Raw genomic sequence first — 27,775 nt, 5'->3', positions numbered from 1 at the left:
AGTGAAGCACCTCGCAAGAACCTTATCCGCGTGTGCATATTTGCAACACAACCTATCGTGTATTTCTACGGCAATTTTAAATAGTATTTAAAGATAGCCGTTCCGAAATAAAACACGGTTCATTCGAAGACATGCCGTCAGCGGTATTGTATAAAGTATTGGAAATGACACGTGGAAATATGTGTTGAATATGTACGTTGCAATTGCCTATATTCCTATGTATATATGTGTATGTTATGTGTATAATTTATGTGTGATATATATGTCTATGTATATACATATATTTTTCTCTCATTTTCTTTTTTCTACAATGTACGCTCAATATGCCCACCTGTTAAACTCTCGATCGAGAGTGGCAGTATTGTAAATAAATAAATAAATGACTTAAGAAGCATGGCTCCCAACTAAGTTAAGATTGCTTATTTCTTACAGCGAAGCTGTATATGGCTAGCCTATTTGTCCGTCTGTCACCTGTACACCGAAAACCCCTCCGGCGCAACCCTGTGCGCATGCGCAAAGAAAGAGAGAGAGAAAGAGAGGCGCGCGATTGGCTGCGACAGTAGTGACGTCGTCGCTATCCCTCGCAGTTGAGCGCGCGCGCAGCAGTTTCTCTACGGCTCCGATATGGGTCGGCCACGCGTCATACGTACTCCTGAGGAGCAGGCAGCTTTCAATCAGCAACACCGCGAGCAGAACCGGGAACGAGCTCGTCTACGCTGTGCCGATGCTTGAGTCCGGGCACAAGAACAGGCTCGTGCAGCCGAGCGCAAGCATCAACTGTGTACCGAGGATCCGGCAGCCTACCAAGCCGTCGTTTAATGAACCGTCGGGATCAACCCAGTGATAAACACCGGGCCCCCACGTTTCAGCCTCGATGGTTAACCATCTGTACGGATTGCTTGGGCGGTTATTTATTTATTTATCAGCTCACTGCAGCTCTACTTAGGGCTAAGGCAGGAGAATACACAGAACAGCAGAAACAACAAAAACAGAATCAACTGCACATACACAGGCAAAGAAAATGGCTGGGGCCGAATTCACAAAGCTTCTCGTTCGTAAGTCTACTTTGGCGTTGGCCGGCCGCCTTCGCTAATATGTCCAGCATAAGGACTGGCAGAAATTTACTCTTACGAACAATTGTAGCGTAAGCGCTTCCTGTGAATACGGGTCCTGATTAATAACGTTCAACTTCAAGCAAGAAATGATCCGACAAAGAGAACGCATGGATCCAATTCCAGTAATAGTGGTCATATTTAAAGCAGGAAAATATGGGAGATGATGGCTTATTAATTCTCTCCACCTTGCGGGTCTCCGCAGAACTATTACGTCAAACTCTTGCCGTTGCTTCGTTCTGCCGACAAATTCGACTTCGCCCTGCCGTCTGCTAGCTGCCTGGTTAGCTCAGATGGTAGAGCGGCTGCCCCGGGAAGGCGGTGGTCCCGGGTTCGTGTCCCGGACCAGGACGAATTTTTCTTCAGCTGTGAGGCTTTTCTTTCGAGAAACCCGTAGGGGTTTCCTTTGTAGCAATCGCTACAAACGGGTGGATGTCTGATTTGCCCTTCTTTAATTACTTCTCTTCACCTTGCGGGCTTCCGCAGAACTATTACGTCAAATGATGGCTAATCGCGTTGATACTTTTGGTTCGCCTTTCTCGGCAATGGAAACATCAATGCACTAGTCTGAAGTAGCGGCTCTACGCACGAAGGCGTTGTGTCTTCTAGGTGGTGTTGACTTTTGTAAGCATCAAGACTAGCATTTAAGTTCACACGACAGGTACGTGCATATGCGGCCTGAAGTACCTATAGACCGAGCCGTGTCAGAAGGCGATGATCCTGATTGCGTACGGGGTCACACCGAAGGAATGTACAAAACAGAGCAGTAGCCTCCATTTATCCACGACTGAATGCCGTATTTTACAGATTTTAAGTAAGCTGGGTAACACATAGTTGTCTCTAGGGCATCAGTCTCAGCCATTCACTGAACATTCTTGCACGCGTATGCAACGTGCCCGTGTTCTTAATTCGTCTTTCTTCCACATCGGAACACCAGTCACGTTGCTTGTTTGAACTTGAGTTGCACTGCCATCTCGGTAGTCGCACCTTTTGATTACGGAGAAATGCGGAGCACTGCGCGTGTGCATCCTTGGAGGCCAAAAATTATGCTCAACAGTATTGTTTGTTCGTTTGGTTTTACTCTGTACATAAAACACCACACTTCCTGGTATACATGGCCAGTGGTGACCTAGCCGGGCGTTCTACTATTATTTTTGTTAAATATTAATAAACAACTTCACAACAGGGCAGACCCGGGCACAAAGATATATAATGGCTAGATTTTTTTTTTTCATTAGTCGAGAGTTTTAAAAATAGGAGACTTAAAGTTACGGGCCGCTATTGGCCGTGCGTATAAAGGAACGTAAAAAGAGTACAAAGAGCTTAACGGAAAGTTGAATATTGGATGCGCAGAATTGCTTGGGTATGCTATTTTTTAAACTCTCTAATAACTCTCCATCTGTAACAACAACAAAAAAGGGCCACCTTACGCAAATTAAAAATACAAAAAAAAGATGTGTAATCTCTCGACGCTGCTCGAAGCTTTATACGCGTCCTCAAAGGGTCCTGTGAAGCTTCTTTTGAGTGGCGCACTTCGGTGCGAGCGCAACTTTTGTGCAGCAGACGCTCTCCTAATTATTGGTGACGCCTATGGTTTCTTGGAAGCATTAAGCATAGTCACACCTCGCTCATATGTGGAATTAACGGAAATGAAAACGGAGCGAAAGGCGATAAAAAATAGGGTGACAGGTAAAATTAATCATTCTCACCTCGATAGAACTGCGCCATAATGTTAGGGTCGTTATCTGTAAGAAGTTCAGCTTCATCCACTCGGAGATGTAACACTTCGGTTTCGAATAAAGTTTTGGCACTGCATAAATGCAAAAGCAACTGCGGCCGAATTCTAAAAGCTTTTCTTTCCTAAGTGCTCTTTGCCATTGGCAGGCCGCCTTCTCTAATGATATGCCCAGCGCAGTGTTACCATTGTAGCGAGTCTGTCGCTAGAATTATCGATTGGCTTGTCTGTTTAGCGACAAAATTTTTCAATTCAGCGATCGGCCAGTTCTTTAGCGACGTGACATAAAAATTGCTGACATATTAGCGACTTCGAACTTGGGAAAGTTGTTACGAAAGTATCAGTCTACGACGCACTTTATTGTTTAAAAGCTACATATGAGCGGCCGAAATTGGCTATATGACCCATAGGCTCTGTGACCATGATGAAGCGATGGTTATCTTTGACAGGATTCACAGTGTGCTCACAATTTTTTTAAAATTTTTTACGAAACGGATTTCAATTAGTCTGAACGCTCCGGGTTCTGCTCTTTCACTAAACATGTATGACTAGTGGCATTTGGAAATTTTGTTGGGGTATATGGAACGCAGCAGGTGAATAATAAGATAGGTCCATTGGAAAAAGTCGTACACGCAGGAGCGGTTGATCTCGTTCCCGTCAGCCAGAACACACTGCTTCCTTATCGCATAGTTTTTTGACAATTCAGTACTGCGAAGGGCCTTCAAGTAGTCCAAGGGGCGGAATCGTAGCATTTCACCTGCACGAAGGTCACGTAATTGTCATCGCTGTGTTAACATGCGACCTTGTGCGTCTTGCAGAATTTCGCTATCCCGTTTAGGAGTGCTAAGAACTAGAACATTTTCAGGGATAATTTAGAACCAAGTGCCTTTGCGTGCTAGGAGAACCAGATGGCTCTCCATCTTTTTCGCCCGACACCCCTATCCCCGTGCAGTGCTGTTGAGGTGTCCTCCTGTGAGAGACAGTTACGGCACTGCACTTATCGCTTCCATTCTTTTTAAAAGTCACTTCACACACAAATTAAAGCCGAATTTCAGCTGTCATGGTTAAATTAAATTAGGGGCTTTCACGTGCCAAAACCACTTTTTGATTATGAGGCACGCCGTAGTGGAGGACTCCGGAAACTTCGACCGCCTAGGGTTCTTTAACGTGCACCTAAATCTAAGTACCACGGGTGTTTTCGCATTTCGCCCCCATCGAAATGTGGCCGCCGTGGCCGGGATTCGATCCTGCGACGTCGTGCTCAGCAGCCCAACACCATAGCCACTGAGCAACCACGGCGGGTCTCTAACCATTCTGTAGATTCTGAAGCGTTGCATTCAAAAAGCAAATTTCCGTTGACCGAAATTCTTCTGCAGGGCTGCATTCACAAGGCTTTTCGTTCGTAAGTGCTGTTGGCCATTGGCCGATAAGCTTCGCTAACAGTATGTCCAACGTCACTATTGGCTAGGATGTGTTCTGCGAACAGTTCTATCGTCAGAAAGTTTTTATGAGCACAAGTTATGCGGCTAATTTTCAAAGGGTTTTACGTCTCAAAGGAGCACAACGAGCTTCGTCTCCGCGCACGCAGCTCCAACGAATTTTCGAGCACCTGGTATACTTAACGGTTTCTCAAATGTAAATATGCAGCTGTGTTTTTCTGCATTCTGTCTCCAACTGAATGCACTCTGGTGGAATCGGAATGTCTTCGCGGTGGGAAGGGAAAATCGGAATCGAAAATCGGACCCGTAGAGGACTGGGAATCGCCATCTCGCGCGCTTGCCACAGCCCGTTGCCGCTGTAACATACACCTCGGCCATTCCTGTTTCAGCATCATGGCGTGAGTGCTCCCGCATGACCAGCGTCACCATTATAGCGGCTCCAAGTTGGCCCCGCGGGCTTCAACGGACCAGACATGGCCAGAAGGAGCATCTACGCCAAGCGGAAAACGCTGTTCGCGTCCCGGAAGACGACTGCGAAAGCCATGGCAAAGCGGGCCGGCAAGAAAAGCGTGAGTAGAGAGAGCTCGAGTTCATGGAACAGCGAGACGGTATATGTGGTCTATGGCTAAACGATAGTGTTCGGTAATCAACTCAAGCCAACGAGTTGCTCATTCCTTACATGCGAGCCAAAATCGGTATCATTTCGCAAGGTTGGCTTTTGCCAGCGTCAAAATCTACCGTTCGTGGGAGTTCGTGACAGACCTGCGGCTACGCGGCTATCCTGAAAGCGATCTGCGATGGGGACAGAGTTCGGCGAGCGCTGATAGCTTCGTGTGCGCTGTGTTCTCGCCGCTTATACCCCTGTCAAGTAGGCAAGTTAAGTGAACTTACGGAGAATGCCATTCGGTTTTAAGTGCACTTTCCCAAATCTAAACGTCGCAAGCAGAGTGTATACTCGCGGAGGAGTGCCCTCCGGTCGGAGTGCGTTCACGGAACGCACTTTACTGGTCGAGTGCGTAGCCTCGCCGCCAGCGGTTTCAACGATACAAAATGTAATGCGTAGAGAAAGGACACAGAAGCTCATTTTAGTTGTTGAACAGCTTTGAACAAAATAATCAGAACAGAACTCGCTGATATTCTGTTCTAGCAGGATCAAATGCCGCCTCGTCGCACGCCACCATCTTGTTCTGCATTGGCTAGGCGTTCGTCTTGGCGCGAATTGACTGGCAACACTCTTATAATAAAAAATATTTTCGTTTTTTGCTGAGTAATTATAGATTAAGATACAACTAAAGCAATCACTTTTAGACGGTTTCTTTATCTTAATCGACATCTTCAAAGCATACGAATTTAATCTGTCACCATATTTTTTTTACTGCGAGTGCGCTCTGTATTCTCGTTTAGCACAGCGTATAGCCTTAAGCTTCACTCAAGGTCCCGACGCACACTCCCCGTAAATGAGCTTAACTTGTCCGCTTGACAGCGGTGTTCGCTTTGAAGCGACAGGCAGCACGAAGGTCAATTCGCTCGCTGCTGCCACCGCGCTTTCTCACTCCATGCAGCCTTTTGACAGCGGGTGTGCGCAGCCACCGAGTGAGATGCGTTCATGTTGGCTCGTGCGCCCGTGACACCATGTTTGTTAGAGCGAAGCTATTAATCTGTAGTTGGTCAGCATTTTTCGTGTCCGTTAACAAAAATGTGGTCAGATCCCGGTGGCAGTGCAGGGCCAGGAGCAGTGGCTCGTACCCTCGAAAGCTTTAAGCACTCAGCAAAGTGAAGCGAACGGTGCGTACGTTTTTTGGAATCACGCATAGAACACACAGAACTGCATACGCGTCAATAAAGAGCAAGCACGAAACAAGCATCTGAACCACATAATTGATGTTAAAGCGCTCCTGACAACAATCCGAAGTACGTAGCGCTCGCCGCATTCGTTTCCCGGTTACATACTCTAATAAAGGCTCGCCAGTATTCTGCACAAGCTATACTTCGTACACTGTGCTTCTCTTTATGTCAGTGTCACAAAAGTCTGGAATCATGGAGTGTGACGTTCAGGCCTTGTTACATAAAACCTCTAGAACGACACCAAAAGCGAATATTGCGAGTTGAAAGCCACGATCAACCTATAAGTGACATGTTTGGATCACAACGCGTTTTTTTTCTCAGTTCCAGTGCTGCCTGACTACAAGGTTGCTCATTCAGTCAATAACATAAGCAATAGCAACTCCAATCTTCCTGTTGGTCTCTTTTATTTTCCTATACGCAGTGCGCAACATGATTCGAATGTGAACTTGCCCAATTGCCATAACGTTTACAGCGAAAAATTAATAGAATATAATGGAACTAAAGTTTGGAACATCGTCCTCCTTAGATAAGAGCTGCACATTATTTCGGACTAGCATGCAAGTCGTTCTTTCTGTCTATGCAAGACCTGTGATTTTATAGTGCATGTTGGAGTCATGGGACCCTATAACGTAAAAACACTCCAATCTGTTTTTATTAGAACCTCCTGGCGTCAAACTTACGTAACGCCGACGCAAACATCGGGCGCTGACCCGAAGCGCCCGAACCGCCCAATCAAACGCTCTCCTCGTTTATAGGAAGTCACTTTCGTTTGCTTTCAAAGCGAATAACATTGCCTACCTTGGTAGGTTTTTCTTATCTATTTGGTTCAAGAGGCGAGGAGCACGCAGAAGTGGAGAAGGCTTCGGTGGGGCCGAGCTAGCTCAGCGAAAGTAGATATCCGGATGAAGAGGCTCGTGCCGGTGTCTGAGATTGACCCGTTTCGCCTTACTTACCGCCGTATGCAGAAATGTATCTTAACTTGAAGCCCATGTTTGTCTTGATCTAAATGACGCCTACCGCGAACGCGCCGAAGGAAACGCAGTGAGCGCCTTTGGGCACGTCAACGCCAGGCGTCATTTAAATCAAGTCAAGCATGGGCTTCAACTTAAGATGCATTTCTTAATACGGGGGTGAGCTTGCGGTGGCTGGTCGAAAATCGCGGCAGCGTGCAACGGAAGGTTAAAAATGCTGCTAATACGGATCCTCATCGCAGAAGAGTTGGCGGAGCGATGCCGTATACAGGCCGATAGGGCTCGGCAACGTTATACAACTGGTCTAAAGAATTTTTAAACGCAAATAAAAGCATTCTCCCCAGCTGCTCTGAGCAGCCAGTGCCAGAGCAATCGGCAGGCAGCCACCTTCTAATCCTTCCGGAACGCGTACACGTCACGTGCCGAGTTCTCGTGGTTTTTCCGAAAACATTTTGACGAATAACGGAGGACTGTTTGCAGAAATGGCATTAAAAAGAATACTTCGGAATAGTTTTACATTATAACGGCCATAGTCTGAGTTTATGTTCATTATATATATTTATATAAGGAAAGTTGGGGTGCTTAAAATAAAAATTGAATCATAGCTGACTATAGGTTGTTATTTAGGCTTATTGGTGTGTTATTGTACACATTAGGTAGCTCGTAACGGACGCGGGTAAAAGCAGAAAACTCTGTACGTATTGCTTGTTCTTACTGCTGTCCTTGTCCGCACATCAAACATGTCACTAATAACGCTAACCGGGTTTTTGGATACTCGCGTCGAAATTTCTCTGCTGCGTCTACGCCGATAAAGCTTACTCTCTACAAAACAATAGTGCGACCTAAGATAGAACACGCATCCACAGTATGGGATCCCTATCAAATCACACTAATAAACACACTAGAATCCATCCAGAATCGCGCAGCACGTTTTATCTTATCTAACTATTCCCGTTACGCCAGCATCACTTCCACGAAAAACACACTTACTTTACCAGACCTTTCATTGCGCCGTAAATGTTTTAGACTGTGTATTTTCCACCGGCTGTATCACCACAACCCACTATTAAAGGATCATCTTATTACTCGCCCTTCATACATTTCATCCCGTTTCGATCACATGTTTAAAGTTGGTGTTCCATTTTTTAGAACAAAAATGTGTCATGGTTCTTTTATTCCTAAGACCAGCGTCGACTGGAACGACCTTCCTCCCTCCATTGCTGCCATTACTGACGTTGACAACTTCAAGATTGCTGTATTTTCTGCCATTTTTTAATACCTATTATTGCATAATTATGTACTGTTTTTTTTTCTTTCACTTACCACTCCTTTCTGTAATGCCTTCGGGCCAGGAAAGTATCCGAAATAAATAAATAAATAAATAAATAAATAAATAAATAAATAAATAATATATATATATATATATATATATATATATATATATATATATATATATATATATATATATATATATATATATATATATATATATAAACTTTTTTTTGCATGCATTTTTTGTGTGTTCTTCAAAATGAAGAAAATTGAGAAATAACATTTCTGATTATTCAGGTTACAGCTCCAGATTAGAACTAGATAACCTAATATATATTCTAAGGGCTTGACCTCTGTAAATAGATATGAAAGGCGGTATGAAACTGATAGCGCTAATATTCTATTTGCCGTTTATGTTTCAGTTTCAGTTTATTTATTTCATAAGTGGATACATGCTTACATATGTGTACAGAAGGAGGTGCCAGATCATGCGGCTGAAAGGGGACCTACTATCAGAAAATATATACATTTGTGCAAATATACAGCATAAAACAGCAATATAGGAATCACTAAGTGGAAGATTATGCAAAGTAAATGTAGTACAAACTGCAAATAATATAAAGTCAATAACTATAGCAGTAGAATTAAAATAGTGGTTAAGGCATTCGCGACAAACAAACCAAAAAATTAGTTATAAAGGCTAAAAATAAAAAAAAAATCTATAAAAAAGGAAAAAAATGAGCAGGACTGAAGTGAATAGCTTAGGTATGTGGATTATTTGGCTATCTAGTAGAAAAGTGAATAAGGTTTTCTTGAAGAAACCTAAAGATGAAGAGCGCTTGACATCTAGTGGGAGGCTGTTCCAAGTAGATAATGCTGCGAAAGAGCCAGATTGTTTTCCATAATTAGTATGTATTAGTGCCAATAAGAAATTGTTAGCTACGAATCTTGTGCGGTTTAAGTTAACCAATGTAGCCTCAGAAAATATATTTACTTGGAGAGGATTACGTGTTGTTTTAAATAACATTACGGTTAATTTGTATTTAACAAGTTTATTGGGCAGGTCATCTAATGCGCCGGTTAGATAACCATTGGACCATTAGGGTTACAGAATGGGTTCCAAGAGAAGGGAAACGCAGTCGAGGACGGCAGAAGACTATAGGTGGAGCGATGAAATTAGGAAATTCGCGGCCACTGGTTGTAATCGGTTGGCGCAGGACAGGGGTAATTGGAGATCGCAGGGAGAGGCCTTCGTCCTGCAGTGGACATAAAATAGGCTGATGATGATGATGATGATGATGACGACGGTGATGATGATGATGATGATGATGATGATGATGATGATGATGATGATTGACTGAAAGTATTCTGTGGTTGTGAATCATATTAGAAGTACTGCAGTAGAATGAGCTGAACAATATCCGGATGGCTTGATTCTGCAAATGCTGCAGTGATGCTATATGTGTTGGATATGTGTTACCCCACGCTGTAATACAATAATTGAGATGGCTTTGAATTAAAGAATAGTACATGGTTAGCAATGTTGGTTTGCTAAAATAATACCTAGCTTTAAGTAAAATTCTAATACCGGGAGCAATTTTGCGCTTCAAATAGCCCATATGACTTGTAACTTTTAAATTTGAGTCTAGAATTATACCATGAAATGAGCATTCATTAACTACACTGATGACAAGAGAGTTTAGGTTGACAGGGGGAATGAATTCTGGTGTCCTATGATTCGAATGAAAAAACATAAAAGACGTTTTAGCAGGATTTGTTCTTAGCGAGTTAAGGTGGCACCACGCTAAAATATTTTTTCAGGTCAGCGTTTAGCTTAGTAGTCAGAGAAGTTAGTAAACGATCGGTTGCAAGTATTGTGGTGTCGTCAGCGTAAAGGAAGGTCTCAATTTCTGATAAACAACCGGGTAAATCATTTATATAAAGCAGGTATAGTAGTGGGCCAAGCATAGACCTCTGTGGGACCCCTTCATTCGTTATTCTGAAGTTAGAAAGGGAGCTACTAAAATACACAGCTTGTTTATCTATTAGGTAACTTTTTGTAAGTGCTAATGCTGGGCCATCGACGCCTGCTGCCCGTAGTTTGGCAAGTAAGATGACGTAGTTTATGGAATCAAATGCTTTGGATAGATCGATAAAAACTGATGATCCTGTGTAGAAACCGGCATCTATAGCACTTTTTATTTTATCCGTGAAAGAAAGTATAGCCCAAGCAGTCGAGGATCCCACCCTGAAGCCTAATTGATTTGGCGAAAGAATGTTAAATATTGAGAAGTATTTAGTTCAGCGCTTTTCAATACATTTTTCGATAACCTTGCTACAAAAAGGAAGAAAAGCAATAGGGCAATAATTAGAAATATCGGCGCGGTCACCCTTTCTAAGTACTGGATTAATTTTTGCTTATTTTAGTTGACTTGGAAATAGTCTAGTCATAAAGATAAAATTAGTAACATGAGATAACGGGCGGGCGATAAAATGAGCTACTAATTTAATATTAATGGAACTGATTTCGTCCAGACCTGCTCCTGTAACCTTTAAATCATGTATGACATTGATTATTTCATCTGGGCCTGTTGGAAATAAGTACAATGATCGTAAGCATTGCTGAGATGATAGTTGAATATCAGTGGTATGATCAGGGGTATGGTCACAGAAAAACTCATTAAACGCTTTAGCGATTTCTACTGGTTGTTCATACGTGGCCAATGAATGAAGCTTACCTATTGGTTTAGCTTGACGGGGTCGGTTCAAGAAGGAATTTATAATTTTCCACTGTCGTTTTGAATCTTTGTCGGCTTCGGCTATTCTGAATTCGTAATAATCTCTTTTGGCTACCCTGAGCATCCTGTTTAGCATGTTACAATAGATATTATAGCGAGCTTTGAGTCGAATGTGAAAAGGGCGTTATTTAACTTTTCGGTATAGGTTATCTATTTTACGTAGGCTAGTTAGTAGACCATTGGTTTACCAATGATTATGCAACGCTGGGAGATGTCTTTTGCATTCTACAAAGCTTGTAGGATTAGTGATACATTTTTTTATGCTCTCCGAAAAGTCATTAAATGCAGATTCAGCGTTTGACTCTGAAATCACAGAACAGCAATTTAGCTCACCAACGCTAGCGATGAACTCTTCTTTATTAATCACAGCTTTGTAGTATTCATGACAAGCTTCATATAATTGATAAGGAAGTTTAAAGAAGACAACAAAGTGGTCAGTGGTGTTATTTTCAAGTACACCCTAAACTGGAGGACACGCAAGGTTGGAAAATACGTGATCTATTAAGATGGCGGAAGCCCCTAAACTACGTCTAGTTGGAAGGAAAACCAATGATCCGAAGCCAAATCTGTGAAGGCAGTTAGTGTAGGCAGTAGTAGCAGCGCTGCAGTCATTCAAATGATTGATGTTAATCTCACCAAGAAGCACAACATTATTCCTTTCTGAAGGCAAGTTACCAAGTATAGTGTTCAAATCATTGCAAAAAGCAGATAGTTCAATCCACACAGCTTCACAATTCGGCACTGAAAATGCTATGTCATGTCTTCGTTTGTAACGCACATCTGGCGATATAAAAACGCCTCCGTAGCTCTGATGAGGGCGATAGCAATATCCGGAGGCATAAGAGGGAAAACCAAATAAATCATTATCTGCATGTGAAAGCCAAGTTTCAGAAATACATATGCGAGAAAATGTGTGGTCTAAAGACGCTAAAAAGTTGTGCATTCCATCATGGTGGTGTTTTAGACTTCGCGCATTAAAGTGAATCGCAGATATGCATGGGTTCCTAAAAAAAAGATTTAAGTTGTTCAGTTGAAAGATAAGATGACATTATCGAATGCAACAAAATAGGTTAGTTCCTTGACCCTCCCATAACTACCGGAAGACGGATAAATCACTCTCGGACAAGATACGAAGGACTCGACTGTTGCACGTCTTTCTTGCTTTTATTTGGCAATTCTCGGTCCATAGAAATGGCCCTCCTTTGTCCCTTTTCAGTGATTGAGCCTTCGCAAACAGCACTTTGTTTTCTCGGGTCAGGTGATCATTAATATAAATGGGAACACGATTCGGTCTTGCGAAGCCGAGATCTTTAGAATTTAGGCGAGCCTTTCGTGCCTTAGTAAAAAATCTTGTTTCTTTGTCCTTGAACAGAACCGGGCAATAATGTTCTTATTGCCCGTTCCTGACCTCGTTGGGACGCGGTGTACAACATCAATGTCGTCGTCAGAAATTGGACAGCATATTTTTTCACCAACAGTTTTCATGATCGCAAGTGACAGTTCTCGCCCTGTGTGCATGCTGCTCCCTTGATTTCTACATTGTTTGTTCTTGAGTGCTGCACAAGTATGTCCACTGCGACTTCTGTTTCTTGAATGGGAGGTCTGAAAAAGGATGTCTAAAATTTCTTGACCTTACTTGCTAAACTGTGACCCTGGCGTTTGACGTTATTCGCTCACAGGTGCAACAACCTGCATACGATGAAGAAGATGATGACGATGACTTCACCGATGTCCCGCAACATATCCAGCTCACGTTGAAGTACACCATCACCGCACAAGGACTGCTGATCTTTGTTGAGATGGTACTCTTCATCCTATGTGTTTCAAATTATCTCGCAGCTAACGTATGCACCCTGTACCAGAAAATTACAAGGTCTGCGCTATACAGGGTGTTTTTTTTTTACCTGCACCAGATTTTTTAAACATTGCCTATGGCAGATAGCACAATTCTAGCCCTTGATCTAACTTATACTCGATGAGGCGGCCATTACTTCTACGAGAAATCAAAATGTTCAATTGAATAATTAACATAATTAACATAATTACGCTAATTAATTTTTATTTACTTTGCTCCACATATTTCAATCTACGAATTATATAGCCACTGAGTTCTTACGGTGTATCCACTTGGAACGAATTCTCTGGACAGCACCAGTTCCGAGATATTAATTTTCAAAATGTCCGTCGAAATGCATTGGTGTTCCAGTTACTTTTGTGCTTCAATGCATAAAACAGCACTTTCTTAAAAATGTAACTTCGTTTTTTTTTAAAAAAAGCGACGAATTCTAGATTTCCAGGACCACGCGATCGAGCGACAAGAACGAGCGATCTGTTCGCCCGACGGCCGTTTCGTCGCTCGTCGCCGTCGCTTGGCGCATTATAGTCTGCACGGCTGCTGCCCCATAAAAATCCAAAATCATCATCATCATCATCATCATCATCATCATCGCCGTCGCGCACAAAATCGCTCTCATGGGGTTTGGGCTTAACGTTTGAAGAAGTGGGTAAGGGAAGAAAAATAAGGCGAGTACGACTAACTTTGGAAGCTTCACATGCGGAGCTCCACAGTGAGTTCAGTGTACCTAGCCTGGAAGGGTCTCGTTAAAAATATGCATCCGCCTCCTTTTTTTCTTCTATATAATAAAGCAAAGGCGCGTTTTTTTTTATAGTGTTGCAAGGATAGCGTTTACAGTGTTGTTGGTTTACGCCGCCGTCCACGGCGCTATCGCTGGAGAGGTGTTACACTTACCTTGAATAATCGCAACACGGCGCAGCTGACACGGCGCAAGGTTACCCATGCGACCATGGAAGCCGCTTTATGCAAGTAACAACAGGAGGCACGCAACATCATTCATTGAAGCAGCAGTTTCATTGAATTTGCGGCATACTGACCACGTTTCTCGTCATTATAAGCGTGTTGAATGCAGGATGCGCATCACAGTTACAGTCCAATGGCGGAAAGACGCAAGAGACCACAGGCAATGAACACACGAACGCGCAGCGCTGAGCAAGCTCCTTCTCTGCACAGACCCGCAAGTGGTGCTGTAACCGTAGAGCGTTCCGAATCAACGTATACCGATCAAGCTTGTCCTTTAGCGAGATCGTGACCGGACGGATGCGCGCGATACACGCGGCCAGTCATCGGCGACCATGTGTGCTCCTTTTTCGTTTCTCTCTCTCTCTCTCTCTCTCTCTCTTTGGCCGGTGGTTGTGCGGGCCCGCTCAGTTCTCCCGCTCGAAAAAAAAAAAAATCTAATCAAATGTGGCTTTCCCCCTCACGTTCGCACATGCATGCACCACGACGAAAATGCGCCGAAAAAAAATACGATTGACTTCGATGCTGAAAATGGGCTAACGGTGATCAAGCGTGAGCCGCAGCACAAATATTAAGGGGCTATGGGGGCTGGTTCTAGGAATCCATCGCAGCTGACAGAGCAGAATTCTTTTTACGCCGACTGGTCGGATTCGCAAGGGTAAAATCACTGTCCATTTAGTTAACTATTCAAATTAGGAACATAGATCGTAAGTCTCTGACTGCTTGGCGCATAACAGGTGGTCTCTGAAGTCCAGTAACTACAGCTTGTCCCCAAAACACATCGTGCACGAAAGTAGTCGAAGAAATCATGGTGCAGAGTAAGCGAGCCGTTGCGTTACTTCTTATGCGTTTTCTCAACCTTACCTGTTGCTTCGGCGAAAATAACGCATCGCGTATACTTTACTGGAGGAAACTATAACTTGACAGGAAATGCCTAGATGATTTGCCACACGCGTCTGATTCGAAGGCCACCTTACTTTCGCTGGGCACATTACAGTGAACTAGTCAGCGCAATGAGCGTTAGCGAAATGAACGCATGTTCAGAAAAAAAGTTGTCTCGAACCAGTGGCCTGAGGGAATCGGTGCAAACGCACTTCTGAGCGTATAAGTCGAGGCAGCGTATAACAGTCCAGGCAACTTATAACAATAGAGTGAACTTTCACCTATTTCGAACACTTTCACAACACCCAAAGAGCTTCGCAAGGAGCATATATGAGAAAGCCGTCCACTTATAACGACCCGCTAGCCTGATCACTTCGGCTACGGCAAATGGAATGAATCGCGGAGCAGTAGCGTCTCGACGAGCTGGAGCAGTGGAGAAGGCTGCACAGGCATCACTGCTGTAAAACGCGTCGCCCCCCCCCCCCCCATCCCTCTCTCTCTCTCCTTGAAATTACATTGCTCTCGTACTGTCGATACTCCTGAACAGCGTGGAGCAATCCTTTTTCTTTCTTTCTTTTTCGGAAGGGGGGCGGGGGGTTCAACTCAATTTCTGGCTGCCGTTACAGGGACTGGTGCCGCCGCTTACGATACGTTTACATGTCTCAGAGAGCAATCACCTCGGACAAAGTAATTGCTGAAGAGGTGCAACAATTTCAAGAAAAAGGAGTCTCCAGAGGCGAAGACGGCCAAACAATAGCAAACCTTCAACTGTGCCACCCCCTCCCCACTCCCACTCCCCTCAAAAATGTTAGGGACTTCACCTATGACCACGTCAACAGCTTGACGAACTTCGAGATTGTGATTATCTGGTTTACACTGATTAAGCTTATTTAACTCGCCGATTTCTGCTAGTAAGCGCCGTGCGCATTATTTTCGCTGACAAAGCGTCTCTTCTGCGCCTTGCTCAATTCTTTACCGGTAGTTTTGAGGGAAAGTTCGATTATAACGAACTTCTGTTTTAGAGAACGTATTTTGTGCAACGAAGGTGTTCGTTGTATCCGAGATCTACTTACTTGACGCACTCTAGAGAACGGCAGATGTAGTATGACTATACTATTGAAAGTTCAACAAGACTAAATTAACGCGAACGCGTCTCTGCGCTTGCATGGTCACTGGCGTGTGCGACAATGGCACGATTTCGTCTTGGACGTGGATTTCGGATGAATTACACACACAACGACTAGTCACGCAGCAACACAGCGTTTAGCTCGTAATGACCGCTCGACGGAGACGCTTTCGCTTACCTATTTGCCTTCCGTGATGTAGTTTATACCGTAGTAATACAACCTTACTGTGAGTGATAATACAGACCGCGGGCGCCCCCCACCGAAGCTACTGAAATTTCTCGAGGTCTGCGCGCAGCCTGACGCGAACCTGCGCTGCGCTATCGTGCGAAAGGCGAGCTTGTAATGTGCTCCCCTATGGTGCGAGTGAATGGAACGAGCCTCTTACTTAATTTCCCTACTTGCGCATAACAAGCCCAGCACAATCGCTGTCGTGGTACGGCGAACTTGGGAACCCCGGGTCGCGTCGGCTGCGTCCTCCTCACTGCCTTTAAACAAGACGTTTATTTTACGCTGTGCAGGGTGGCGCCGTGGCCATCGTGTTGTTGTACCTGTTGATGACACGCCACATGACCGACAGCGAGTGGTACGCACACGGTATCTTCCTAGTGGCCTTTACGTACGCCCTGAATGACCTGCTTGTCATCATATCGGCGCTGTCGTCGCCTTCCACACAGATGCACTTGCCGCGCACCACGTTCGTAAGTGCACCTCCGTACGCTACTTTATCCCTGCAGTTATTCAGTGCACATGATAAAATCAATCAATCAATCAATCAATCAATCAATCAATCAATCAATCAATCAATCAATCAATCAATCAATCAATCAATCAATCAATCAATCAATCAATCAATCGGTCGAACAATAAAGCACGGGAACGATTACTAGGAGGGCATGTACTGCTGGTGGAAACTTCTCTTGGGATGCATTCGAGGCATTACGACACCCAGTTGCACCTTATGCTGGGACGCCTCAAGCCAAAGCTGTTTGCGGCGTGGTGCACCGTTGACGCCAACGACGTGCGCAGATTTCTGAAGTCAGCACCAGCCTCAGTGAGCATTAATTCTTCCGTTTCATGTCGAAACCAGCCATCTTGCCGTTAAGCAGACGGGAGAACCTCGACAGCCATTTTAAAAAAAATTATGGGGCTTTACGTGCCCAAACCACTTTCTGATTATGAGGCACGACGTAGTGGGGGACTACGGTAGAATTTGTACCACCCGGGGTTCTTTAACGTGCGCCTAAATCTAAGTACCACGGGTGTTTTCACATTTCGCTCTCATCGAAATGCGGCTGCCGTGGCCGGGATTCGATCCCCCGACCTCGTGCCCAGCAGCCCAACGCCATTGCCACTGAGCAACCACGGCGGGTTCACAGCCATTTTCAAATGTCAGCGCATGCGCTGCCATGTACGAAAGTTACAGCGCGTTATTCACCCGCTGCCCGCCTTTTTCTCTCATAGTTATTCCTTCGTCAAACTTATATATGTTTATGTGCAAGAGTAAATTGGGGTGACGAGCGATTGTATAGAGACGCACATAAATTACTCGCGAATCTCTTCGCGTGTAATCGCGGGCTTCTCTCATGCTTGGAAAAACTATTATGTATCGCCCATTTACAACGGAAAGGTGGATCAGGAATTTTTTTTTACGTTGCTCTCTATGATTTTCTCATTGACACTTTTAATCTAAATATAAAATGTGAAAAGTTGATTATATATATATATATATATATATAGACCTTTATTGAGCCTGAGAGACGCGGCGACGGACCCTCGGCACAGTCCACTACGATGATGCGACTACCCGCACGATGAAGAAGAAGGGCACACACATGATGATGATAATGTACAGATGATGAAGAAGTGCACAATAAATGCCCACACTAATTTCCCCCGCGTGAGAGCGGCCATCCTGGCCGCAGCCTAAAGGTACGGGGATCGCCGCGTGAAGGGCTTCATACGGGAAACGTGGACCACTTCGGTAGAGCGACAACGGCGGTCATTTGAGGGAACAACAGGGGTCACACGATAATTAACGGGAGAAATCATTTCCAGGACCGTGTATGGGCCAATAAAGCGAGACTGAAACTTCTCACACAACCCAGGAGTGTGAACTGGTGTCCATAGCAGCACTTCATCGCCGGGCTGGTAGAAAACCACGCGATGAGATGCGTCATAATGTTCCTTGCGATCCTGTTGTATGGCTTCGGTGTTGAAGCGGGCACACCGGCGACAATGGTCAAGGCGGGAAACATATTCTTCGCAGGAAGATGGAGATGGACTAACAGGGGCAGAAAAGAAAGAAACATCGAGAAAGGAACTGGGCGAACGGCCATAAACAAGGTAGAATGGCGAGTAACCGGTTATGCGTTGAACGGCGGTGTTATACGTGAAGGTGACGAATGGCAAAATTGCGTCCCAATTTCTGTGATTTGGTTGAATATAGGCGGCTATCATGTCAGAGAGCGTACGATGAAACCGCTCAGTCAGGCCGCTGGTCTGAGGATGGTTACCTGAAGTAGTCTTGTGAGTTGTGCCAGAGACTCTGAGCACTTCGCCAACCAGTTCTGAAAGAAATGTCTTTCCGCGGTCGCTTAGAAGGACACGAGGGGCGCCGTGACGCATGATTATGGCTTGAATGAAGGTAGCAACTTCGGAAGCAGATGCAGAACTGACACAAGCTGTTTCGGCATAGCGCGTGAGGTGGTCGACGGCTGTAACTACCTATCGACTACCGGCTGGAGTCATGGGAAGTGGCCCATAATGATCAATGCCAACAACCTCGAATGGTTCGGCAGGACATGATATCGGTAGTAGCTGCCCGGCAGGAGCTGATGTTGGCCGCTTTTGACGCTGACAAATGGCGCAGGAAGAGACGTATCTCGCCACACTGGTATAGACAGGCCAGGCCAGTAGAAGCGACTTCTTATGCGGTCGTAAGTTTTCTGGACGCCAAGGTGGCCAGCAGTCAAATCGTCATGAGAGGCCTGATGGACACGAGCACGAAGGCAGCGAGGCAGTACGGGCACCCAGCGTTGTCCGTCAGGATGATGGATATGGTGGTACAGCACGGAGTTTTGTAGTTTGAATTGTGTCTGCTCTCTACGGAGCCTGGCGTTAGGCGGGCGCGAAGCTCCACGAAGGCGGTCTATAATACTTCGACAGTACGAATCGGCGAGTTGTTGATAAGAAAATGATTTATGGTCGTCCGAAGTGAGATGGTCAAGAGTGGCGAAGGACAAAATCGCTGTAGAAGAGACGTCAGGGATTGCGTCCCTGGAAGTGGTTGCGGAGTCATTGATGAGCGCGGCTGTAGGAAGCGGGCAGCGAGAAAGAGCGTTGCGTCTTGGTGCTTCTTACCAGACTTGTAGATGGTCTCAAAGTCATATACTTGCAGACGAAGAATCCAGCGACCAAGACCTCCTGACAAGTTCTTGAGTGTGGAGAGCAAAGATAAAGCGTGATGGTCCGTAACGATGGTGAAATGGCGGCCGTGGAGATCAGGGCGAAACTTCTGGACGTACCAAACGACAGCCAGACATTCCTGCTCGGTGATGGTATATTTCTTCTCGGCAGGTGTGAGTGCGCGGCTTGCATATGCAACGACGCTCTCACGCAAAGAGGGGTCTGGAGATGCTCGGAATCAACAACGCAAGCCAAAGTGGCGCCTTTAGGAAGGAGAATTTTCATGGGTGTTGTGTTCCTTACGGCGAGAAGCGCAGACCTATGGTCAAATCTAACTAGGCCTGATACAATGGCTATCCCCTTTGTGAACCAACGCGAAGAAGGTAATACTAACGCATCTCCATGGTCGATGACGTCGGACGCCATGGTCAGAATTTGCTGACAGCCTGGAGGCAGCACGGTATCTTCTGCAGCGAGCAGACGAATTGGCTTGTACTTTTCATCGCCAAGCGAATAATTGGTGTCGGGCATATGTACGACACGTTGCTCACAACAGATAGCAGCAGAAGCAGATGCAAGGAAATCCCATCCTAAAATGAGCTGGTGGGAGCATGGCGACAGTACAGCAAACTGTATGTGGTGAATAATGCCGTCGATCATTACACGCGCAGTACAAAACGCGGAAGGGCGGATAGAGTCCCCTTGAGCTGCAACCAGCAGTGGTCCATCGTAAGGTGTTGTAACTTTCCTGAGACGCTCACACAAATCAGCATGCATAACAGATAAGGTGGCACCAGTGTCCACCAAAGCTTCAACTTGCACACCCTCAACGAACACAGCAATCATATTAGAAGGGAGCGCTGGAGGAATTGTAGTCCTGTCGGTAAATGCAGTTTTTCCTCCGAACACTGCATTACTTAGTTTTCCGGGCGACGGTCAGAGGTGAACGTGGCAGGCCGAAGCGGTAACGAGGAGTGGCGGAAGAGTGAAGGTGAGCGGCGTCTGGTGCTGCGGTAACAATTCGCTGTCTCGGTTGTTGCAGGCGGAGATGTGGAACGGCACGGAGGGTACGCGTAACGCCGGTTTTGAGAAGTGGCACCACCAGAATATGCATCGCGTTCACTCATGTCGTACCCGCGACGTTCATCTTGTTGGCGCTTGCGGGAAAAACGTGATATGAGGCCGCGATAACCACAGCATAGCATATAGGACGGGACAGTCGCCAAGGCGGGTGGTAGGGTTCGCTCGATATGCTATGAGATAGTGTGGTCAGATAAGGCGATGAAGGCTCAAGGGGTATTGAGGGGACATTGACCGGAGGAGCGACACCAACCTGCGCGTATGAGGGTAGAGTCAACGTTGAACGGACGCCGGTTGGAGGCGCGGTAGCAACCTGGGCGTATGTTGGCAGGGGGCGAGGAGCAGGAGGGTCAACATGCACAGAGCAAGTCATGGACGCGAGCTCCTCCTTGATGACGTTGCGCAACGCTCCACCAGAAGGCTGGGGAGGAACAACCAACGGAGATGTAAAGCCAAGTGATTGAAGTTCCTCGCGGATAATCGCCCGAATCATTACACGCAGGTCAGGGACCGCCGTAGGACGGTATTCGCAATCCGGCTGCAAGCGTATGGACTCGAGCTCGTCGAGGTGCTGGCACGTCAAGACGATGTCAGCGACGGTAGCCGGGTTCCTCCCGGCGAGCGCGTTGAAGGCCACCGTCCGAATGCCTTTAAGAATATGACGTACCCTGTCCGACTCAGCCATAGCATCATTGACACGGCGACAGAGTGCAAGCACATCCTCGATGTGTGATGTGTAGGACTCACCGGAGTGTTGTTTGCGAGCATCAAGAGTTTTTTTCTCAAGGGCGGAGCGAACCGCCGGCGTTCCAAGTTCTTGTCAAAGCTGCCGCTTGAAGGTGGTCCAATCAGAGAAATCAATCTCATGGTTGAAAAACCAGGTCTTCGCCACTCCTTTATTGAGCCTGATAGACGCGGCGACGGACCCTCGGCACAGTCCACAACGATGATGCGCCTACCCGCACGATGAAGGAGGAGGGCACACACATGATGATGATAATATACAGATGATGAAGAAGTGCACAATATATATATATATATGTAGTCATATCATAAGAAGCCAACAAACACTGACACCAAGGACAACATAGGGGAAATTACTTGTGCTTAATAAATGGAATAATGAAACGATAAATTAATGGAAATTAAAGTGGATGAAAAATGGTGGTGCTGGCTAACACTCCCAAGGTTCTACTAGGACACATAAATACCCAAGAAAGTGGATGGGGAAGCAGCGCCGCGGTAGCTCAATTGGTAGAGCATCGCACGCGAAATGCGAAGGTTGTGGGTTCGGTTCCCACCTGCGGCAAGTTGCTTTTTCATCCACTTTAATTTCCATTAATTTATCCTTTCATTATTCAATTTATTAAGCGCAAGTAATTTCCCCTATGTTGTCCTTGGTGTCAGTGTTTGTTGGCATGGTTGTGTTGCATTTATGTTTCACGAGATTGTATTGAATTGTATTTAGGAGCTATTTATTTTGTAGATTGTATTTATTTATAACATCTGTTTTATCGTTATAGTTGACTTCACTAACTATGTGCATGAAATGATGTCTTTCCTCTTTTGCATTTTGTATTTTTCCAGACTGTACTGTGTAGCTACATGTAGCGTATCTAGTTTATTCTACTTTGTATACACATGTTCTATGAAAAATGTTGTATCAACGCTTACATTGAAACAATATGCCCACGTGCTATGGTCTCGATAAAGAGACTGGCAGTATTGAATATATATATATATATGCCCACTAATGGCCAATCCTCCAGCTTAGGCATGTGCTCCTGTGTGACACACACACACACAAACGAAAAAGGATGGGAAACTCACCAGTCCGCTAATAAAATATTATACAGTAAATGTGATGCGCACAATTGTGCTTCTTTTCATCCTATGCAACGTGTAATATCATGCAGTGTTTATGAACCGCTCACCATTTAGCTATGCCAAAATGCGGACACCAAATCAGGCGGATGTAAGTGAGTCAGTGAGTGAATAAACTTTATTGCAGGTCCGGCGAGGACGCGAACTCGTCGCTCACCCGGCTAGTCCCACGTCGGGACCGGCAGGTCTAGACCACCGGCCCGGTCGTAGGCACGCCGGACAGCCAGGATTTGCTTTTCTAGAGCGGGGCTACGCAGAAGCGAGTCCCACTCCTCCTTGATGAACTTGGGGTATGTCGACCCGCACTCCCAAAGCATGTGAGGTAGAGCGGAGGTCTGGCCGTAGGACGGGCAGGCGTCGTCGCGATACACGTCGGGGTAAGCCTCGTGGAGAGCGGACAGACACGGATATGTGCTGGTCTGTAGAAGCCTAAGCGAAACGGCTTGTTCCCTATTCAACTTGGGGTGAGGGGGTGGAAAGACCCTTCTGGACATGTAGAAATATTTAATAATCTCGTTGTAAGTAGCGGGAGCGTCCCTGTGACCGTGGAGAGGAGGGGAGTCAGTGCTCCTTATAGAGGAAGCGCGGTCGGTGAGGTCACGCGCAGCCTCGTGAGCAGACTCATTGAGGTTCGGCGAATGTACAGTGCGAGACGTCAACATAGCGATGTCACGACGACGAAGCCAATGTGGACAACGCATCATTTAAACATTCTATATGCCGTGTGTCACAGGAGCACATGCCTAACCTGGAGTATCGGCCATTAGTGGGCACACACTCAATGGCCCGAGAGGGAGGTAGCGGAAATAGAAGATATTTAAGAAGAAGAAAAAAAGGTTGAAAACCCTGCACATTAAGAGGTGAGTCTGACGCCAAGCCAACTTTATATGTACAGGTTTTATGTCGTGATTTATCGTTCTATTACCAAAACAAAGCTGCGCTCACTGACACTATACGTTGTATAGGCCAACATGGCAGTGCTAAAGAAACCGGTTTGCCGGAGAGTGGCTCGCGTGCCTGTCACGTGAGAAACCAACGACCGACCGACAACCCGCATCAAACACCGGGGTAGTAGGCAAAGAAAGCTTCGCTTTAAACTCGAGGCTGAACTTCGGGAATGCTGCAAGTGTATACGCTGTGCTGTATCAGCGCTTAACTGTATTTTGGCGACATCGTGTCCTGCGCGTTCATGATGCTTTGTACGATGTTCTGGTTTCTTACAGTACGCATTGTACCAGTGCTTTGGCGGTATCGGCTATGGATTTACGGGAGTCCTTGTGTACCAATTTGGCAGTGACATCTCGTTACCCTACGCAATCCACGCGGGGGTAAGTGTCGCGTGTCGCGCATCGCAGCTTCGGTTTTTGTATCCGTCATTTCTCTGAAGGTTTTCTTTTCTTTCTTTTTGCAGATGACTGGATTCGGCATCAGTCTCGTCCATTTTGTTCACACTATCATCAACGTTCTATTAGTGCTGTCTCTGGAGCCTGACTAGTACCTGCGAAAACTGCCACAAGCCTTTGCACTTTTGGCTGAGAAATCGTCAAGACCGATGCAGCATGACCGAACGCCCCACCACAACGTTGTTCATTAAAACACTTTGTTCCGCATTTGAAAGACGCTCTCACTGAGGTTCCCGCAGTAGGGCCACGTGCGCAGGTGGCAACGGTGATCGCCCTACTCCCATCCCTTTCACCCATAACCCAACGGATAAGACTCGCCTATAACCCGCGGCGCTGAGCCGTGCTGCAGCCGTCCCTGCAGTGCCGCAAAAATAGCGCATCAGTCATCTTTCGTTCTTCCTTTCTTTCTTGCTCTCTTTTTTTTCTTTCTTTTTCTGTATACACTTTTTCTTATTTTTGTTTGTTTGTTTTTCTTTTCGGTGATACGCCATCCTCTAGGCGGCCTTACTCAATAACATTGTTTCCAGCTCCGTGCTCCATATGCACGCTTCTTTAATGATTCCGCCCGTGACCTTTACCGTTACCGTTTGTATACTTTTTATTCTTTCACTGTAGTGTGTTCGTTGTATGCCGCTTACTCTAGTAATGCACTGATTTATTGATACGCAACTCCCCTGTATATCATCTTGGCATTGGTGACATGTCACTAACTAACTAACTAACTAACTAACTAACTAACTAACTAACTAACTAACTAACTAACTAACTAACTAACTAACTAACTAACTAACTAACTAACTAACTAACTAACTAACTAATAATTAAATAAACAAATTGGCGATTGTTCTTGCCTTATTAAACATGTTTTCACCACCACCCTAATCATCATCTCAGACATCAGTAGGCTCGGTTGTGCTGGGTGCCAGTCTCACAATCAGCCTGCGAGGCAAAAATGCCCGCGCACATATATCGCGGCAAGACTCGATCGGCGTCATAATCGGCGACGTTCGCGGCGATTTGGCAGGAAGCGATTATTTCTCGCTCGAATGCCAGAACGCACGCGATCGCGTTGCGAAGCGCACAATTGCGCGAGGAACTGCCGAGCGGCTCTCGCGCGCAGTTTACCATATGTCATGGCACGAGCACACTTCTTTCACCGACAGGCAACGTGTTCTTCTAGAAAAGGACAATATGCACCACGATCGATTCACTTCAGAGTGTAAACAAGATGACCTGCGTGGAGAAGGCCGCAAATGAGCCCACCGAGCTGAAAAAAAGAAAAGAAATACATCTTGACCATCTGAAACGCAAGGCCCAACAGTGTCTAAGGCTTTTTTTCCCCTAAAATCATTTGAAAATCGACATATCGCATGTGGCACGAAGTACACACGCATATTTGTAGATATATTATGTGAACAGGCGCTCAATAATTAGAAATAATAAATTAATTGACTACGTTTCCAAAATTCTAACTTGTTTATTAGCTGAATGGGTACTAGGATTGTATGAATGTAGCGAAAGGTGGGTACAGCTTTCTTTCTAACTGACATACAACGTCCAAACGTCACGCGTACCCAGAATGATACTTTCACCATATAAAGATACTTCTCAATGCACAGTCAGTGGTGAATTTGTTTCAAATTTAAAACTAAACAAAACATCACGATCAAAACGCATCATCCTACAACAATGTGTGCGGCTATCGTTGTGTTCTATCCCCGATAATGTACTGGAACGGAACGCGTATCCTTTCTCTTTGCCTCATCCTACCTTTCTGTATCGTCCCGGTTTTTTTCGTCCCTTCTTTTTCGCGGTGTCCCCAACAACGAGTCTTTGATTCAAACGGATTGCGAAGTGCGTAACAGACAAGGACAACAGCAAGAACAAATAATACGTGCAGAGTTTTCTGCTGTTACCCGCGTCCGTTACGAGCTACGTAACGTGTATGATAACACACCAACACGCCTAAAGAACAACCTATAGTCAGCTATGATTCCATTTTTACTTTAAGCGGCCCAACTTCGCTTATATATATATATATATATATATATTGGGTGTCTTTTTTCTTCCTTTGTTTTTTTGATTGCACCAAATTTTAAAAAATCGCCTGTGGGAGTTAGCACAATTCTAAACCTTGAAATAAATTACTTTTTAAAGCGATCATTACTTGCACGAGTAATCAAATGTGCAAATGACTAATTAACAAACGTTCAGTGATTTAGTTTTTTTACTAATTAATTGACAGTACATATTGCCTTCTATGAATTGTAGCCGGCAAGTTTGCAAGGAATATCGATTTGGAACAAATTCTAAGGATGGCACCGGCTTCGAGATATGCGTCTTAAAACTTGTAGTAAAAAAAAAAAATGTGCTGTTCCACTTACAAAAAAAAAAAAAACTGTTTTATGCACTCAAGCACAAACGTAACTGAAACACCCATGCATTTCATGGGACACTCCGAAAATTAATACCTCGAAACTGGTGCCATTCCGAGAATTTGTTCCAAGTGGATAGGCCTTGCGAACTCGCCGCCTATAATTCGTAAATTGCAATATCTGCTATAAAGTAAATTAATTAGTCAATTCAATCAATCAATCAATCAATCAATCAATCAATTTTATTATTACATAAAATAATATACAGATAGAAGTATACAGAAGGATTATTTGTAGTGTTCACTTCATCAGTTAGAACTGTGCTCTGCTGCAAGCAATTTTAAAGAATTTAGTGCAGCTAAAATAACTAAAACGAACACATCAGGTATACCCGACGGAGGGAACGCCGAAGAACAGGCAGGGTGCCTACTATCCGGGACAACTGGGAAAACCGGGAATTATCAGGGATTTTGAATAGTCTGGAAACCCTCAGGGATAACTCAGGGAATTTGTGCTTCTATCAGGGAAAATTAGCTATAACTTTATTGAAAGGGAACAAAAGTCGCGCCAATGCTGGCTCGAGTAACAGAGAGGAATCGTAACGAATCGTCTTTGACGCGTGTGGTCGGCAGGAGGAGTTGCTACTGTACAGTCAAGGACCGATTTTCCGGACGCGCGATTTTTCTGACACGCCCGATAATTCGGACGGCTTCGCGGCATCACCACGTGCCCAAAGAGTAAATGTGTAAGAACGTCTAAATGTGTAAGAACCCTTCGCCGTCTGATTTTCCAGACTTTCTGCCGTGATCGCAGGCCCCAAACGGCATTAATCATAGCCACCACTGCCATCATTTTGATTATCTCGCCGCCTCGAACCGGCGCTCTCGCACGCAAATCCACTGGCAGCTGTAGCCACCACCGCGGCAACTTTAGGCCTAGGTGCTTTGACGTTCGCTATTAAGCTTCTTGCCGTTCGGTGCCGTATTTTTCATTGAAAGAATTCGCCGCTGTCAGCAATGGCACTGACTCCGCGTTTGTAATTCTCGCGATGGCTTCGAAGCTCGGAAAGCACGACGCGTTGCATAATACCGGTTTCTTAATGTAAGCTTCACCTCAATACATTATTGTTACGCGGTGAAGCATAGGCAAAGTATAGCGGTGAAGCTTAACAAGCTTAGGAAGAGGCAATTGTAACGGGACAGAGTATGTATTCCTTAATTATACACGTGCACACCCGCCGTCTCCTGTCACAGTACGCGCACCGATATGCCTAATAAGTGTACTGGCGTACCTTCAGAGCTTTGTCGGACGTGCCTGTGGCGATTTGAGCCCCTACGAGCACTAATCTTTATTACTTTCAAAAATGTTCCAGCAATCTTTGGACACCCATCAGCTCCCTGCAGATTGGAAAATTGGGAAGGTGGTTCCACTTTACAAGCCCGGCAACAAATGCTCACCTCATAACTACCGCCCCATTTCCCTTACTAGCATTCCTTGTAAAGTACTCGAACATATCTTGCTTTCTCATTTAGTTAAGCACTTAGACGATAACTCATTCTTCACACGCGCACCGCACGGTCTCCGCAAACGTTTGTCCTGTGAAACACAACTGCTTTCGTTCACTCACGATCT

At 45.3% G+C, this 27,775-nt stretch overlaps 2 protein-coding genes across 2 annotated transcripts in view; both read left to right on the top strand.

The window, feature by feature from the left end:
• The window catches only part of LOC129380561 (uncharacterized), a 45,793-nt gene extending 21,122 nt beyond the window's left edge, over positions 1-24,671 (top strand). The window contains exons 3-7 of the mRNA XM_055061919.2: positions 4,676-4,855; positions 12,852-12,974; positions 16,515-16,694; positions 23,589-23,693; positions 23,777-24,671. Of these exons, the coding sequence (XP_054917894.1) occupies positions 4,760-4,855; positions 12,852-12,974; positions 16,515-16,694; positions 23,589-23,693; positions 23,777-23,860 (588 nt within the window). The 5' untranslated portion in view covers positions 4,676-4,759 and the 3' untranslated portion in view covers positions 23,861-24,671. The remainder of the gene's footprint in view (positions 1-4,675; positions 4,856-12,851; positions 12,975-16,514; positions 16,695-23,588; positions 23,694-23,776) is intronic.
• LOC126545717 (uncharacterized) overlaps positions 1-27,775 on the top strand; it is a 502,749-nt gene that overhangs the window by 390,194 nt on the left and 84,780 nt on the right. The gene's annotated exons all lie outside the window — the stretch shown is intronic.

This window comes from Dermacentor andersoni, chromosome 1, assembly GCF_023375885.2.
Source record: "Dermacentor andersoni chromosome 1, qqDerAnde1_hic_scaffold, whole genome shotgun sequence".
NCBI classification, from domain to species: domain Eukaryota; kingdom Metazoa; phylum Arthropoda; class Arachnida; order Ixodida; family Ixodidae; genus Dermacentor; species Dermacentor andersoni.
Note: the sequence above shows the minus strand (reverse complement) of the source record. Positions and strands in the feature narration are given on the sequence as shown.